Source organism: Chiloscyllium plagiosum, chromosome 29 (assembly GCF_004010195.1).
Source record: "Chiloscyllium plagiosum isolate BGI_BamShark_2017 chromosome 29, ASM401019v2, whole genome shotgun sequence".
NCBI lineage: Eukaryota > Metazoa > Chordata > Chondrichthyes > Orectolobiformes > Hemiscylliidae > Chiloscyllium > Chiloscyllium plagiosum.
In genome coordinates, this window is record NC_057738.1 from 33,095,106 (window position 1) to 33,112,323 (window position 17,218).

The window sequence follows — 17,218 nt, forward strand, 5'->3', positions numbered from 1 at the left end:
TCTTCAGAGAAAGCAGAAAAGACTGGGTGGGGGGAGCAGGAGAACATCTTTATTGATGTCATGTGTGAGGTAAATGTGTCCAGTCTCATTATAGAAGATTATTTCTATATGCACAAATTCAATATCAAACCAACTGTGAGCAACAAGATACAAGCCATATTCTATTACTGTGTCAAATATTAGTCTCAGCGTGAAAATCTGAAAGCATAACTTGTTTTGACATGATAAGGAACACTTTTCTGGGACAGACAAAGTTTGCAACTTATCCATAAAAAAAGTTTTAACAAATTTTGGTTACAGGGACTCTTTGAAATCTAAATTATAACCATAGTTAATGAAGAATGGTCCCAAGACAATAGAAACTGCAGCACAGAAACAGACCATTCAGCTCATGTGTTTATGCTCTACACAAGTCTTCTCCAACCTGACCCCATCTACTGCAGTTCCAGCTATGCCTATCTCCTTCTTGTACCTGCATTGTCCTGATTAATTCAACTGGTTGGGTTCAAACTTTATGCCCAATTAACATCATTTATTCTTCCTGGACTTATCTAGCTTCCCCTTAAATGCAGATCTCCACATTCTCACTACTCTCAGAGTACAGCTCTTCATTAGATTTGTTACCACTTTCTATCCAGTAGAACCAACCATACAGGTAACTAGGGAGGGGGGGGGGGGGGGCAGCAATGTTTAATTTTATTACAAAGTAAAGTTTTGTGGAAAAATTGTCTTCATATTGAATTGGGAGGGACTGATAAGGAGAGCATGGAAGAGTTATCCTTTTCTGCCCTCTACTGGAAATGCACTAAACAACAAAAATAGCTGCTGCATGCCCAAACTCAACGATATGGCATACATAGCACTGTTACATTAACCAGCAGTTTCTTTAATGAATGCAGAAATTCTCTTACACGACCTGTGTGGAGCTTTCACTGGCACATTCTTACAGAAACACAAAATTATTTGATAAGTATTATGGAAGATTTCCAACCCTCTGCAATTTCTTTTTAAAAAGTTCAAATGTGTAGATTTTCCAATAGAGTAATAAGGGAGGCAGGTCAAGGTATGCACTAACACATGCAGTAATGCACTGCCACTGGTGTGACTCACACCAAGGATGAAGCAAGGGACAGCAATATTTTCCACGTTTAATTGTGGAATGCTGGGAGTGTGGAGACTATGAAGCAACAGGATATATGGAACAATTCAAGAACAGCTGTTGCCTCATCCTTAAGGGCCTTTGGCACTTCCTTTTGCAATGAAACACTCGCTGGCATTTCATTTTAGTTTGGAGTTTTCTGAGGATGTCGAGAGTGTTGTGAGAAAAGGCAGACCATTCCTTTTTCTGAAATAAAGCTGAGGAATACGTTCCAAAGATAGATCGGTATGTTTGTTCAGAAGAGAAACTTCCTCAGAGGGAGCTGTACAGGTAACCCTGACGCAATGCAGGACCAAGATAATGATTAGCTGAACTATCTGTTTCCATTGTTCCTCTGTATGAGAGTAATACTGAGCATTAATACCATAGCTTGAATATACAAGTAGTATTCTTGTTTCTCTTTTGGGAACTCTAGCCTGTCCACCACCATTAACACCTAAAAAGGTTCAAGATACTGTCGAACGTAAATATAACACATACAATGATGCAGAGACAAGTGGGAAAATTTAAAGTACAAGAGAAAGCAAGTCAGAAACATAAAAACAAATAGTTCAGAGTTTCTATATTTAAAAAAAGACAAATTAAAGCTAACAAGTGAATCTGGAAAATGGATAATTGGAAATAAAGAGATGGCAGTTGAATTGAACAGGTCATTTGTATCAGAGTTAGGAAGAAGTCATAGAAGGATACAGCACAGAAAGGGGCTATTCAATACCTCATGTCAGCACTGGCTAAATGAACTAGCTGTCTAATCTAATCCAATTTTCCAGCACTTGCTCTTTAGCCTTTCAGGTTATAGTGTTTGAGGTGTGGATCCAGGCTCCTTTTCAATGCATTGAGGGTTTCTGTCTCAACCACCAAAAAGGGAGTAAATTCTAGGTAGCTATCACCCTCATGTCCTTCAATCTATCCACTCAATCTTTTGACCTCCTTGCTAGGGGGTACAGTTCTAACTTGTCCACTCCTTCCAGGTACCTCATTATTCTGTACACCTTGTTGAAGTCATCTCTCAGCCTCCTGCATTCTAAACAAAATAACTCAGTCTATTCAATCTTTCCTCATAGCTACAACTTCAAGCAGTGGCAATATTTTCATAAATCTCCTCTGTACAGTCTCTCGTGCAATCAGGTCGTTCCTGTTATGTGATGACCAGAACTTGTACACAAAACTCCAGTTATGGCCTCACAAGTGTCTTGTATTGTTCCAGCATTGCATCCCTGCTTTTGTATTCAGTAGCTCACCCAATGAAATGAAGTATCCCATGTGCCTTGTTTATTATCTTATCCAACTGCCCTGCAACCTTCAAGTGCCTGTGGGCATGCACTCCAAGGTCTCTCATTTCCTCCACCTATCTAAATACCCACTTCTTTATTGTCCTTTCCTTTGCTTTCCTTGCCTCCCTTCTTCCTCCTTCACCCCCCACCCCCATCACCCACCCAAATGAATAGCTTTACTCTTCTCAAGATTGAAACCCATTTTTCACTTTTCTGCCCAATCAAACCATTGATGTTACCCTGCAGCAAACAGACATCCTCTTCATCATCACTACTCAACCAAACTGAGTGTCATCTGCAAATTTGCCAACCATGTCTCCCACATTGTATTCTAAATTATTAATAAATATCACATCAGCAACCAATCCAACAATGAGCCCTGTGGAACAAAACTGGACATCACTTTCCATTTGCTAACCAATACCCTTTGGTTCCTAAGTCTGAACCAATTTTGGATTCAACTTACTACATTCCCATGTTTCACAAAAGGTTTAATGTTTATTTACAGTCTGTCATATCGAACCGTGTCAAATGTCTTACTAAAATCCACGTAGACAACTACTTAAAAAGATCAATTAACTTAGTAAGAGACAACCTTCCCCGATTAATCGGTGCCATTTCAGGCAACAGTTAATCCTCTCTTCTCAATATTGACTCTGATACTTATCCACCAATGAGGTCAGACTGACCAGACTATAGTTATTTGGTCTACCCCCTCACCATTTTTGAATCAGCAACATTCACAGATCTTCAATCATCTTTCTTTTGGAATCCCTCTGCCTTCCTACTCCTTTACACGGGAATATATGACACAGAAATGGATCATTCAACCCAATCTGTCCATCACTAATTTCATTCTCAAAGCCAACTTTTTAATCAGCCTTTCAATTTCCTCTCCTAAATCTCTTACTGTGATTCACGGTATACTGTTTTTATAAATACTGCAGAATTCATTCCACTAAGTGCTTAGACATTTTTCCGTAATGTGTACTACCATGGTGAATTGAAGGTTATTCTTTAATAACAGCAATAACTTTAGAAAAATTAATTGGAAGTTTTATGTGTGGGTTTATAAAGGATAAATTTTAAGATTTACTGTACTTGTGCAGTAAAACTTTCAGAAGTATTGCTTCTTCCTATACATTTCTGTATTAATTATTAAATCATTAAATTCAGCTCAATCTTCATCTATCTACATAGTAATAAATGTTAGGAGTGACATTTCTGATCAGCAAGAAAAATGCATATTAGGAGAATATCTTCTCTCAGGGCACAGCAAATTTGTGGAATTTTTAAAGCAGAGGGCTGTATCATGATAAATGTTAGGAGTGACATTTTGTATCAGCAAGAGCAATGCATATTAGGAGATCTTCTCTCAAGGACAGAGAATCTGTGGAATTTTTTAATGCTGTAGAGGTTGGGTCTTTAAGTATATTCAAAGTCGAGATAAATAGTTTTTATTCAGTAAGGGATTCAAAGTTTGTGGAGAAAGCGTAGGAAAGTGGAGTTGACGATGGAAGGATTACACCCGAAGCGTTGGACTTCTCCACCTCTTGATGCTGCCTGGTTTGCCTCCTGCTTATCTACTTTTCTTTGTCTCTCACTAAATAACACAGCAAGCTTGATGGGCTGAATGGCATGCCTCTGCTCCTGAGTATTATGGTCTTGCATATTTGAATGCAAATGACTGTGCTGTTTGTCCCAAAAGGCATTACAATATGTGAGTGATCTTCCTCCTTGTGTCCTTGCATCCCTGTGTTGTATTGCAAGACCCCGATAAATGAACAGACTGCTGGAACTGACGCAAAATTGCATCCTGAGATTGAGTTAAATAACACCACCTCTAGCAACCTTACTTCACAGTGACCACTTATTATGCAAGGTTTACAAAAGGCATGGGCACACCCAGCATGAGAGACTGAGTTGCATAATTATATCTAAATTAGGAGAATGATTATGGTGGAATTGTCACCTTTGAGAGTATAGAGTGGTTTGTAATTTCTCCAGACCTGATTCTCAGTTACCGAAATGCTCAGTTCCTTGGAGGATTGCCAGTGACTTTTATTGAAAGTCCTCAGGTTCTTTTCCTCTGACTCACTGGATTGTGGTGCTGTCAATAGCAGGGGAATGTGAATGACCCAACTGTTACTCCTAATCACTGGAAGGCCTAAAAGGATATGCATGGTGAAGAGCCTGAAAAAAAACCCATAAAGCCCAACTTCAAGGCACAAAAGAAAAACTGATAACCTTGACAGAGATTGGATTTTGATGACAGAATCTGAAGGACAGTTTCTGAAAGGACAAAGGCAACTTATGGGCAAGTTTGAATACATTGATTTATTTAGGGTTGTCATTTTTTAAAATGATATAAACCTTTTACCTTTAAGAGGTACATAATGAGATTCAGAAACAAAAACAGAAGTTGTTGAGAAAGCTCAGCAGGTCTGGCAGCATCGGAGTTCTGAGGAGGGGTCACCAGACCCGAAACCAAGAGAAAGTGAGGACTGCAGATGCTGGAGAGTCAGAGTGAGAGTCAGAAGTGTGGTGCTGGAAAAGCACAGCAGGTCAGGCAGCATCCAAGGAGCTTATACCCAAAACGTCAACTCTCCTGCTGCCTGATCTGCTGTGCTTTTTCAGCGCTACACTTCTCATAGAATCCCTACTGTGTGGAAGTCCACACCGACCCTCCGATGAGTATCCCACTCAAACCCATTCCCCCACTTTATTACTCTACATTTTTACCCCTGACTAATGCACTTAACCTACACATCCCTGAAAAAGATGGGCAATTTAGCATGGCCAATTCACCTAACTTGCATATCTTTGGATTGTGGGAGGAAACCCATGTAGACACGGGGAGAATGTGCAAATGCCCACAGTCATTTGGAATCAAACCCGGGTCCCTAGAGCTGGGAGGCAGCAGCTAATCACTGAGCCACCATGGCACTGGATCAGAAACGCTAATGCTGATTTCTTTTCACAGATGCTCCCAGACCTGCTGAGCTTTTCCAGAAGCTTCTGTTTTGTTTCTGATTTACAGGATCCACAGATTTTTTTGTTTTTTTACATAATGAGATTGTTGGGGAAGGATGTGATCAAAGAAAGAGTTGAGAAGATAAACAAAAAGCATCATGCTCCAGAGAATTGGCCAACACTGCTGTGATGCAGCTGCTCCAGGTAACTTTCAGCTTCCACACCAAGGGGAAGCAAATGGCTATCACCGAGGACCTTCCTGTATCTGACTGAACTCTGAGAAACTACTAGTGTATCCCAGTATGAAATTACAACTCAGAATGTTGCTGTAACAGACTGCACTGTTTTTAATCACCAAGAATAATGATGTGTTGGTTTCCGTGGAAATTGAAGTACTAAAGAAACGCAGGGGCTGCAGGGAGTGAATTATAAACTATATCCTTAGCAATTATTGAGCAAGTTAACATACTGTTAACTTAAAGGTAAATTGTTACATCAATAATTTCAAAAGTTCTGTAGACTAATGATTTGAATAATTAACATTTCCAGAAAAGAGGGGCCAATTTCCCTGTAGCATATATCATCATTAGCTGCTACTGTGATAAATTATGCCTGAGTCAGAATCAGAATTTTTGACTTAATGACATGTGAAAAAGCTTATACTATTCTGTGACAGCAGATACAATAACCACCCAATTAGCTGAAATGAGGCCACCAAATCTTGCAAGTGCAATTCTTGACAGTTGCTGAACAGGCCTGATTTAGAACCGGACTCATTCAGGCTAATTAATCTGGGGAAGGTTGAACAATCAAACCATTTTTATTTATGTAACTTGAGAGAAGATGATTTCTGAAGTATAACTGTACTAGTTAGTGATATCACTACAGTGCTGTTCCTACTGAGGTTTGTGCACAAATATGTACAAGGTCTGGCTACTTTCAAAAGTAGATTTTAGGCCTACATTCTTCTAACAGATCAGATACAGAGAAGGACAAAATGAATCTCATTGTTTAAAAAGGGGGTAATGTTAACTTTGCATTAAATTTGCAAAATGGGTGATAACACACCTGAAGTTTAAAGATAGAAATTGCACACAATGTCTTCAAAACTGTACGTACATGTGAAAACCTACACTGTGCTTTCAGATGGCATTCCCATTAGATGAAAAATAGGAACAGAAAAAGTAATTTTTTTTTTAGGAATGCCTTAAGTGAAACAATGCAAAGCATGGCATTTTGAGAAACCAATATTATTGTGATTAAAATTTTTTGAAAATTTTTAAAATTATACTTCCATATATTGGTACAGGTATTTTTAGATTAGATTAGATTTTTTTTAGGGAGAACGTGCAAACTCCACACAGTCAGTCGCCTGAGGCGGGAATTGAACCCCGGTCTTAGGCGCTGTGAGGCAGCAGTGCTAACCACTGTGCCACGTGCCGCCCACGATTTAACGTGAGCTCTTTAATGCAATTTGAAGAACTTACTTAAACAGTGTGTTTTAGCACGGGTTCTGAACACTGTTGTTGATTTTCCAGTGCACATACTCACCAAGAAGCACTATGGATATCACCACAAGCCATGCACCAGCAACCATGCTTATCAAGAGGCATTGCACATGGAATAGTCAAAAAGATGTGGCTCGTGGAGGAGAAGAAGCATAGGGCCTTAAGGAGGAGTTCCAAAGATTAAAAACCCAGGCAGTTAGCAGCTCTCACATAAATGATAGGCAAAGGGAGGCCAAGGAGGAAAACAGTGACAAGAGACCTTACTATTCAAGAGGAAATACTAAAATTTACAGGGCTAGGTGAGAGAGACTTGGAACTTTAAGCCTGAAGATTTTAAATTACAGACTGATGTATGTCAGTGGAGATGGGATGGTAGGACTTAGAGGAGGACATAAGGACAGCTTAGATTTGGAACTGTTGGGTTCTGTGGAGCAAGGGAATTCGAGGCCAGGAGGGAGAATGGGAGAAACCATGACCTAAGATAATAAAAATGCAGGGAAGTATGTCTGAAATATCCCCTATGTTTCAAGAGGCAATAAATGCTGTTTAAAAGCCCTTAGTATTTCATAGTATGGTAAGTTAATACCTGGTACAAATACTGCAGTCAAATTCTTTATTTGGCTTTTTTGACTTATTTTGAGGCTCCTTCTTCACGTGCTGTTTACTTGTTGAATCATTTTCATGTTCTCTCCTTTTTTCCTTTGCCATCTGATGGACATGTCTGTGATGTTTATTCATCTGCCTTCTGTACTTGAATGTCCGTCCACAAAACTGGCAGAGAAAAGGTCTTGCTTCGTTATGCCTCGCCATATGTTCCTTCAGTTCAACTCTGACAAAAGCAGAAAATAATTCCATCTCATGCTGCAAAAAAAGAAGCACATCACCCTGCTCATACTTATATTGCTGTATTTTGAACAGATTTACAGTTCATTGAAGTATAAGGTCCAACGATTGAACATAAAGCTTATTAAAAATTGGATTCACTCTATAAAAACATTAATTTTCTCTCCAGTTTTTTTGTCTCTGTTCTGCCTAAAGACGTACATCCTTGGTATGATATGGTTCCACAGAGAGTCTATTACCCCTCATACCACTGTCTGAACGTTGTTGAGAAATTAATATTATCTGAGGCAGTTAGGATTAGGCAGGCAGATAAAATCTTCGAGGCAACAAGGTCTCTAATGCTCCACTTGTACCTGCCCTTCTGAGATGGTAGAAAGGGGAGGGGGGGACTCTTTGTTAAATATACAGATCCTACTCCCCATGGCTTTATTAGCATCTGACTACTGTTTAAACAGTGTTTCTGAGCAGGGAAGCCATTGTAACTTTCTCGGGAGGTCAAATCTGTAGAAGAGCCAGAATCAGTAGAGACCCAAAGAAGTTGATCTCTTAAATAATCCCTATGTGGACCGATGGAGTTTATGGGGTTTTACTTAAATTTCAGTCTAGGATTTCTTGTGCCAAATAAGCAGGTTACAGCCCTCGAGATTTGACACAGAGTTCAAAAATTTCCAGCCATAACCTTTGCCCCAATTTCTTTCCTGTTTTTAGGCAGTTACTGTTTGCAATGATTATGCTTCTTGATGCAGTTGTATATCATGATGCAGTTGTATAAGACTCTGGTGCGGCCGCATCTGGAATATTGTGTGCAGTTTTGGTCGCCATACTATAGAAAGGATGTGGAGGCACTGGAACGGGTACTGTTTGCAATGATTATGCTTCTCTGTACATCTTCTCTGGATTCATCTTTTACTGCAACTCCTCACTTAATGTTGTGGATGCTTTCCTGAAAATCCCAACCTTGAGTCAATGTGAAAGTCAGACTTGGGAAATTTCTTACCAAATTACCAAAAAGCAGGTTCAAATCAGGCACCAAATATGAATTGCACTGTGCATTCCCAACTGAAATAAATCGCAAGACAAAATGCACCATTGAACATACAATGAAATAAATACATACAGTTGCCTTCCATCCAATTAGAGGTTTCTCCTTTTGTTTCCCTACCTTTATACTTACTTAAAGCCTTCTACATTTCTAAGTTTTTCCAGTTTTGATGAAAGGTCTTTGGTCTGTAACAATAACTCTGTCTTTCTCCCTTTACGATGCAGCACGACCCATTCAAAGTACCCAGCATTTTCTGTTTTTATTTAAAACAGGAATCGTGTTTTACACGTGTTGAGAATGCATTTTATAAACGATAGAAATAGGTGCATTTTCATGGGTAATATTATCTTCCCTGATATTTGCTTCTGACATGCAGAGAGTGGTATTGACTGCTCTTCTGGCTGTAGGTCTTGGGTGATGGCTCATGTTGCCTCGTTTTAATTGCAGTACATTAAGCTGATTTTACTGCAATTAAAAAATAGGCATCAAATGCCTTGAAATAGTTGTAAAACACATACAACATAGAACAATACAGCGCAGAACAGGCCCTTTGGCCCTCGATGTTACGCCGACATGTGACCTAATCTAAGCCAATTCCCCTACATTATCCCATCATCATCCATGTGTTTATCCAAGACTACATTTTAATTTTATTGGACTATAAATTGAAATGGTACTTGGACTGCTACAACTGAAATAAAGTGAGGATTTCAGATGCTGGAAATTGGAGGCGGAAAGTGTGGTGCTGGAAAAGCACAGCAAGTCAGGCAGCATCCGAGGACCAAGAGAATCTACGTTTTGGGCATAAATTGTTCATCAGGAATGTATTCCTGATGGAGGGCGTATGCCCAAAACATCGATTCTCCTGCTCCTCAGATGCTCCCTGATTTGCTGTGCTTTTCCAGCACCACACTTTTCAACAGCTATAACTGAAATACCAGGACAATTTAAAAAATATGAAGTGCTGCATATATTGAGTTGTAAAAGGAGAATTTGAAATTGAATGGCTGAAAGAATCTTTTGAGTTAAGGAAATTCTGAGTTGCAACACCCTCTGATTGGTTGAGCTGTAGCTTGTTGAAAAGTGCCAAAAGCTACAGAGAAGAAGAAATATTCAGTCTGCAGACAGAAAACACCCACCTTTCCCACTCTCTCACTATGTGGGGAAAAGACAGAAAAACCAAGAAAGCTTAAAAGAAAGGATTCATACAAGACTTGAGTGCAACAGATCAACTATTGAATCAAAGGATGACCTTCACCATTCACACAACAGAGGGTCATCATTGCTGAAATCAAAAGAGAAATTTTGATCTTGAGAATTTTGTTAACTATGTCTATATTATTTTTTCCAACCAAGTACGTTGGAAACAGTTTTCTTTTGTCTATCTTAATTGTGAATGTGTGTGCTTGTGTATTTGGGTTTTGAAGTTTAAGTGTAGTTTAAGTGCATTGTAGATTAGAAATCTTTTATTTTCACTGCTCTTGTCCAAATTAAGTATGTTACAATACAGTTATTTTTCTATTACTGACAAAACCTAGTATGAATTTATCCCAAACATCAGTCTAGCAAATTGGTCATCTTGACTGGTCTCATTGGAAGTTTATACATTTATACATCTGTGATGGCTTGCGGAATGGGGCACAACTATTGGCATATGCTTCCCAGTCGTGTCTCGACATAGTATATAGCACTTTGAATGGCAGAAAGGAAATGCAGAAAATGTTTTATGACCACTGTCAAACCTTATCAGGATTCGAGCAGTATTTAAATTGTACTATTAAACAAACGGGAACATGGGATTTTCATTGCAAAAGACCTTGCTTTTTGGGAACATCAAATTATTAGGAAAATGGGAAGCTTTGGCAGATGTTTTACTGAAACAGGTAGTTTAACTATGTAGGTAAAAACGAGGTAAAAACAATGACTGTAGATGCTGGAAACCAGATTCTGGATCAGTGGTGCTAGAAGAGCACAGCAATTCAGGCAGCATCCGAGGACAGGCAACATCAACGTTTCGGGCAAAAGCCCTTCATCAGGAATCGGACAGGCAAAATCGACGTTTCGGGCAAAAGTAATCAATTCTTCCACAATCTCCATTCCGTTCCTGGCTCAGGGGTAAGGAAAATCTAGTTACACTATTAAGTACATGAAACACTTACGTTCTGAAGAATCTCTTGCCACAATCAGTACATCCATGTGGCTTAATACTATTGTCATGGTTGCATAGATGTTTATAGACCTTGGTCCATGCTTCATCTAATGAAAAATAACGAAAATACAGTTTGTTGTAAATCATTACAGTGCTTATACTTTGATCAATATCTTAAATGTGAAGGCAATGCTATTCTGAGGGATAGGAAAGTATTTCTGCTTAGTATAAGGAAAATACGTGTGGTCATATAAATAGCTATGTACCTTTTTCTCTAAAGTCTTTGTGCTGAGGAGCGGTTTTCAGCGAGAGTAGGCAATTTAAGTGGTGTTACTGCTTAGAGGAGAAAGGTATCCATGATTCCTGTGTCTCATCACTGTCTGGCAATTCTAATTTGATTCGTGAATGTTGGGGCAGGGTGGATTGCAATGGCATCCACAGTTCTGTCTGTCTGTTACAGTTCATCGAGGAGTTATAATAACCTGAATGTAGCACTGCAGGATAGCAGTGCTACATTTTAAATGTGGCAATTGTACCAGCCTCCACAACATCCTCTGGCAGCTCATTCAATAAACTTATCACCCTCTGTGTGAAAAAGTTGCCACTTAGGTCTCTTTTATATCATTCCCCTCTCATCCTAAACCTATGCCCTCTAGTTCTGGACTCTCCAACCCCAGGGAAAAGACTATCCATGCCCCTCATGATATTGTAAGCCTCTATAAGGTCACCCCTCAACCTCAGACGCTGCAGGGAAAACAGCCCCAGCCTGTTCAGCCTCTTCCTATAGCTCTAATCCTCCAACCCTGTCAACATCCTTGTAAATCTTTTCTGAACCCTTTCAAGTTTCACAACATCTTTCCGATAGGAAGGAGACCAGAATTGCACGCAATATTCCAACAGTGGCCTAACCATGTCCTGTACAGCTGCAACATGACCTCTCTACTCCTGTATTCAATACTCTGACCAATAAAGGAAAGCATATCAAACGCCTTCTTCATTATCCTATCTACCTGCGACTCCACTTTCAAGGAGCCATGAACCTGCACTCCAAGGTCTCCTTGTTCAGCAACACTCCCATTAGACCATTAAGTGTATAAGTCCTGCTAAGATTTACTTTCCCAAAATGCAGCACCTCGCATTTATCTAAATTAAACTCCACCTGCCACTTCTCAGCCCATTGGCCCATCTGGTCCAGATCCTGTTGTAATGTGAGGTAACCCTCTTCGCTGTCCACTACACCTCCAATTTTGGTGTCATCTGCAAACTTACTAACTGTACCTCTTATGCTCACATCCAAATCATTTATATAAATAACAAAGAGTAGTGGACCCAGCACCAATCCTTGTGGCACTCCACTGGTCACAGGCCTCCAGTCTGAAAAACAACCCTCTGTCTTCTACCTTTGAGCCAGTTCTGTATCCAAATGGCTAGTTCTTCCTGTATTCCGTGAGATCTAACCTTGCTAAACAGTCTCTCATGGGAAACCTTGTCGAACGCCTTACTGAAGTCCATATAGATCACATCTACCGCTCTGGCCTCATCAATCCTTTGTTACTTCTTCAAAAAACTCAATCAAGTTTGTGAGACATGATTTCCCACGCACAATGCCATGTTTACTATCCTTAATCAGTCCTTGCCTTTCCAAATACATGTACATCCTGTCCCTCAGGATTCCATCCAACAACTTGCCAACCACTGGTCTATACTTCCCTGGCTTGTCCTTACCACCCTTCTTAAACAGTGGCACCACGTTAGCCAACCTCCAGTCTTCCAGCACCTCACCTGTGACTATCGATGATACAAATATCTCAGCAAGAGGCCCAGCAATCACTTCTCTAGCTTCCCACAGAGCTCTAGGGTACACCTGATCAGGTCCTGGGGATTTATCCACCTTTATGCATTTCAAGACATCCAGCACTTCCTCTTCTGTAATATGGACATTTTGAAAGGTGTCACTATCTATTTCCCTACATTCTATATCTTCCATATCCTTTTCCACAATAAATACTGATGCAAAATGCTTGTTTAGTATCTCCCCCATTTTCTGAGGCTCCACACAAAGGCTGCCTTGCTGATCTTTGAGGGGCCCTATTCTCTCCCTAGTTACCCTTCCAGCCTTTCCTTTCACCCTAACAGGAATATACTTTCTCTGGATTCTCGTTATCTCATTCCTGAAGGCTTCCCATTTTCCAGCCGTCCCTTTACTTGAGAACATCTGCTCCCAATCAACTTTCAAAAGTTCTTGCCTAATACCGTCAAAGTTGGCTTTTCTCCAATTTAGAACGTCAACTTTTAGACTGGTCTATCCTTTTCCATCACTATTTTAAATCTAATGGAATTATGGTCGCTGGCCCCAAAGTGCTCCCCCACCGACACCTCAGTCATCTGCCCTGCCTTATTTCCCAAGAGTAGGTCACGTTTTGCACCTTCTCTAGTAGGTACATCCACATATTGAATCAGAAAATTGTCATGTACGCACTTAACAAATTCCTCTCCATCTAAACCCTTAACACTATGGCAGTCCCAGTCGATGTTTGGAAAGTTCAAATCCCTTACCATAACCACACTATTATTCTTACAGATAGCTGAGATCTCCTTACAAGTTTGTTTTTCAATTTCCCTCTGACTATTAGGGGGTCTATAATACAATCTCAATAAATTGATCATCCTTTTCTTATTTCTCATTTCCACCCAAATAACTTCCCTGGATGTGTTTCCAGGAATATCCTCCCTCAGCACAGCTGTAATGCTATCCCTTATCAAAAACGCCACTCTCCCTCCTCTCTTGCCTCCCTTTCTATCCTTCCTGTAGCATTTATATAATTTATTTTATGACGGCAGGACTTTCCTAAAACTTTTTCACCCAATTAAGACACTGTTGGAATTTAGGCAAATACTGTATAGCAAAGTCCCATAATGAACCAAATGACAACATAATTTCTTTTTAGTGATGTTGATTGAGAGATAAATACTGATCAGAGCTGTACTTCTTTTCAAACAGCGGTATGAGATCCTTTACGTCCAAGGTGGCAGACAGAATTTCTGTTTAAAAAACCCATCCAAATGCCAGCATCTCTGACAGTGTAGCATTTCCTCAGTACCACACTGCAGTGTACACTGTAATCAAGTCTCTGGAATGATCTTGAATCCATGACCTTTTGATTTAGGTGGAAGTGTTATCCACAGAGCTAAGGTCACTGGCTCCACTTGCATATTGTTGGTCATATTAAAATAGACAACTTTTGTAGCACTAGATATTAAATTAACTTACACAGTATTTAACTTGGGCAGTACCACAGCATGTTGCTGTCCCACGGATTTGTTAACTGCATGTCAATTGTGGTCAACTATATGCAGATGGTGAGCATGTTGGTTGTTACGTAAACACATATAAGGAGAAAATTCCTGACCCTTTTGTAGCTGACAGCAAGAACTTATAATATTTCACTGTATGAATAAATCTAAACTGAATATACAGGCTGTGGTTTTAACAATGGCCATCAGGAGTTTAATTTGATATAGCACCCGCATCTCATTATTAATTCTTTTGGCAGATGTAAATATAGACTAAGGCAAGATGCTATATCCTAGCAAACCAGAAAAATAAAGCCAAGTGAATCATTACAAAATCATATTTGTACATCTTTTAGTTACGGAATGATTTTCATTGACCCAGACAGAACAGTCTGAATTCCACTAACAGAACTTTTATGCAATGCATAATTAACAAAAACAAAGCAGAAATATAAACTGGGCAGCAGTAGAACAGGATAACTGATCAGAAGTACAGCTCAAATTGTTGCCATTGTGACAATCTGGCAATGTTCAAACCATACTTTCTTGAATGTATGAACTTATTTTCTAACAAAGAAATTTAAAACTACTATTGCAATGCTGTGAAGGAGAAATTGAATTTCTAAGGTATAAATAATCTGCTCCTATTTTTTGTGTTTCCAATACAATATTATACTGGCATCCCCATTGGTGAAGTTATATTCTGAGAAAGACATTGAACAGTAAAATGAGGTTTAAGATTTTTTTAAAAGGAGAAAGTGAGGACTGCAGATGCTGGAGATTATAGCTGATAAAGGGCCTATGTTCGAAACATTGACTCTCCTGTTCCTCGGATGCTGCCTGACCTGCTGTGCTTTTCCAACTATGATTTTTTTTTAAAGTGTTGGCAGGACTGAAATGTAATATTTGTCCACGATCCAAAAGTTGATGGTGAACTATCAACTTTAAAAAAAGCAAGACCCAACAATTATCTAGCTTATATTATTTCTAGGTGATCTTAACTGTCATTGCTCAAGCTAGAAGTTCCAAGTTTGAGTCCCACCACAGGACTTGATTACTAAGGAAACTGAGCTCACAGCACAGCCAGAGAGGTTGCATATTAACTTGCAAGCCCTTCAAACTCTCGCCAAGACAGACAATAAGAGCAAAAGCGAATCGCGGTCAGCAATGTTATGGGAAGAAATTGGAGCCTCTGCTACGACTGTCCAGAACTCCAGGCCACAACATGCACATAAAAACATATGCTTCCACAGCAATGTAGAATTCTTAGGGAGCTTGAAGACCAGTGTGTACCAACTCAGCGCCAATATTACTTGAATATATTTTAAACAAGAGTTGCATTGGACCTGAAATGTTAACTCTATCTCTTTCCACAATCCTGCTGACTTTTTCCAGCTATACTTCTTTTTATCCTGCTTTCTATAAATGCTCCATTCTCAGTTGCTCCCCATCTTTGTCAGAATGATTGTTAATACAATGGCTCAAAGAATCCTTGATATCAACTTGTTCTCTCCACCTAACTGGGCTATGAATGTTTTGACAATTTTTTATATTCTCCTTTTCAACAGACTATCCACCATCTCTTTCTCTATTCACACAATCTGTGTCTCATGGACCTGGCTTTTTCTTGCGTGATACTTCCTATCATCTGTTTACATTATTTCGGTCATTGGCCTATTTCTATTTGTATATGCAGTAAACCACAGAAATATAGAAAGGTTATAAATGAATAATGGCTTTTTAGCCCATCATGTGTTTTGGCATCTACTTCTTTTTCTCAGCTCCTCTTCTACCAGGTTCTGTTTCATTTTAAAATCTACTCATTAATAACTATTTCCAGTTTTGATGAAGATCCTAACCAGAAACACTGACAGTAATTTATCTGTTGTCTTTTGTTTCCAGCTTTTTCTGTTTCAACTCTGGATTTTCAGCTTCTGCAATACTTTTCATCAGTGTTTAAGGCTGCATTTCCAGCTTATTCCAGACTGTGGGCACTATGATTTGTTTTACTGCTTTCATGAAGAACATTATGATGTGTGAGATCTTTTACACAACCATTCTCTTCCCCATTCCCACACCCCTCACCAATGCTGAAGAATTGTCCTATGGGTCTTTACTATTTTCTGGTTGCGCTGGCACATGACCAAGCTTTATTTAGAAATGTGGATTATATGTTGAGGGGCCAGAGAGAAGAAAGAAGGCTGCAAAAATCAAAGTCTAGTGCTGCGCCCACATGTGTGCATTTCTCAACAAGAATTACTGGAAAGCGAGCAGCAGAGGAATCTTTACTGCTTTCAAATACTGAGGTCAATTGTAGGTGACCCAATTACTACTCTAGCTGAGATAAGTGATTAGACACAAGACAGGCACCAAACTAGGAAGAATCTGTCCTAAAAGTTGAGTTTCAAAGCTTAAAATCTGTTTACTCATTGAATACTCAAAATAATTCAAAAGATAGTAAAGAAATTCAAAGCATCTGAGTCACAATGACTTATTGAAATATTGTGAAGAGATATTCTCCAAGCACTATCACTTACAAAATTAGAAGCTCATATTTTTAAGAACAGACTTCAGTACCGTTTCATCAGAAGCAATGAATAAAACACATTTAATATGTCAGTATATAAAGTCTAGATGATGGCTGACTGCAAATAAAATGCAATGAGTCAGAGAGTTTTTGCCAGTTTTCTGAGGAGAGAAGAGCCACAGAAAATGGGGGAGATACTAAATGAATATTTTGCATCAGTATTTACTGATGGAAGATATAGACTGTAGGGAAATAGATGGTGACATCTTGCAAAATGCCCAGATTTCAGAGGAGGAAGTGCTGGGTGTCTTGAAACAGTTAAAGGTGGATAAATCCCCAGGATCTGATCAGGTGTACCCGAGAACTCTGTGGGAAGCTAGAGAAGTGATTGCTGGGCCTCTTGCTGAGATATTTGTATCATCGATAGTCACAGGTGAGGTGCCGGAAGA

At 39.4% G+C, this 17,218-nt stretch overlaps 1 protein-coding gene across 1 annotated transcript in view; it reads right to left on the reverse strand.

Moving 5' to 3' along the window:
- si:dkey-154p10.3 (zinc finger protein 25) overlaps positions 1-17,218 on the reverse strand; it is a 38,724-nt gene that overhangs the window by 12,221 nt on the left and 9,285 nt on the right. The window contains exons 3-4 of the mRNA XM_043719479.1: positions 10,959-11,055; positions 7,501-7,743 (exon numbers count right to left, since the gene is read on the reverse strand). Of these exons, the coding sequence (XP_043575414.1) occupies positions 7,501-7,743; positions 10,959-11,055 (340 nt within the window). The remainder of the gene's footprint in view (positions 1-7,500; positions 7,744-10,958; positions 11,056-17,218) is intronic.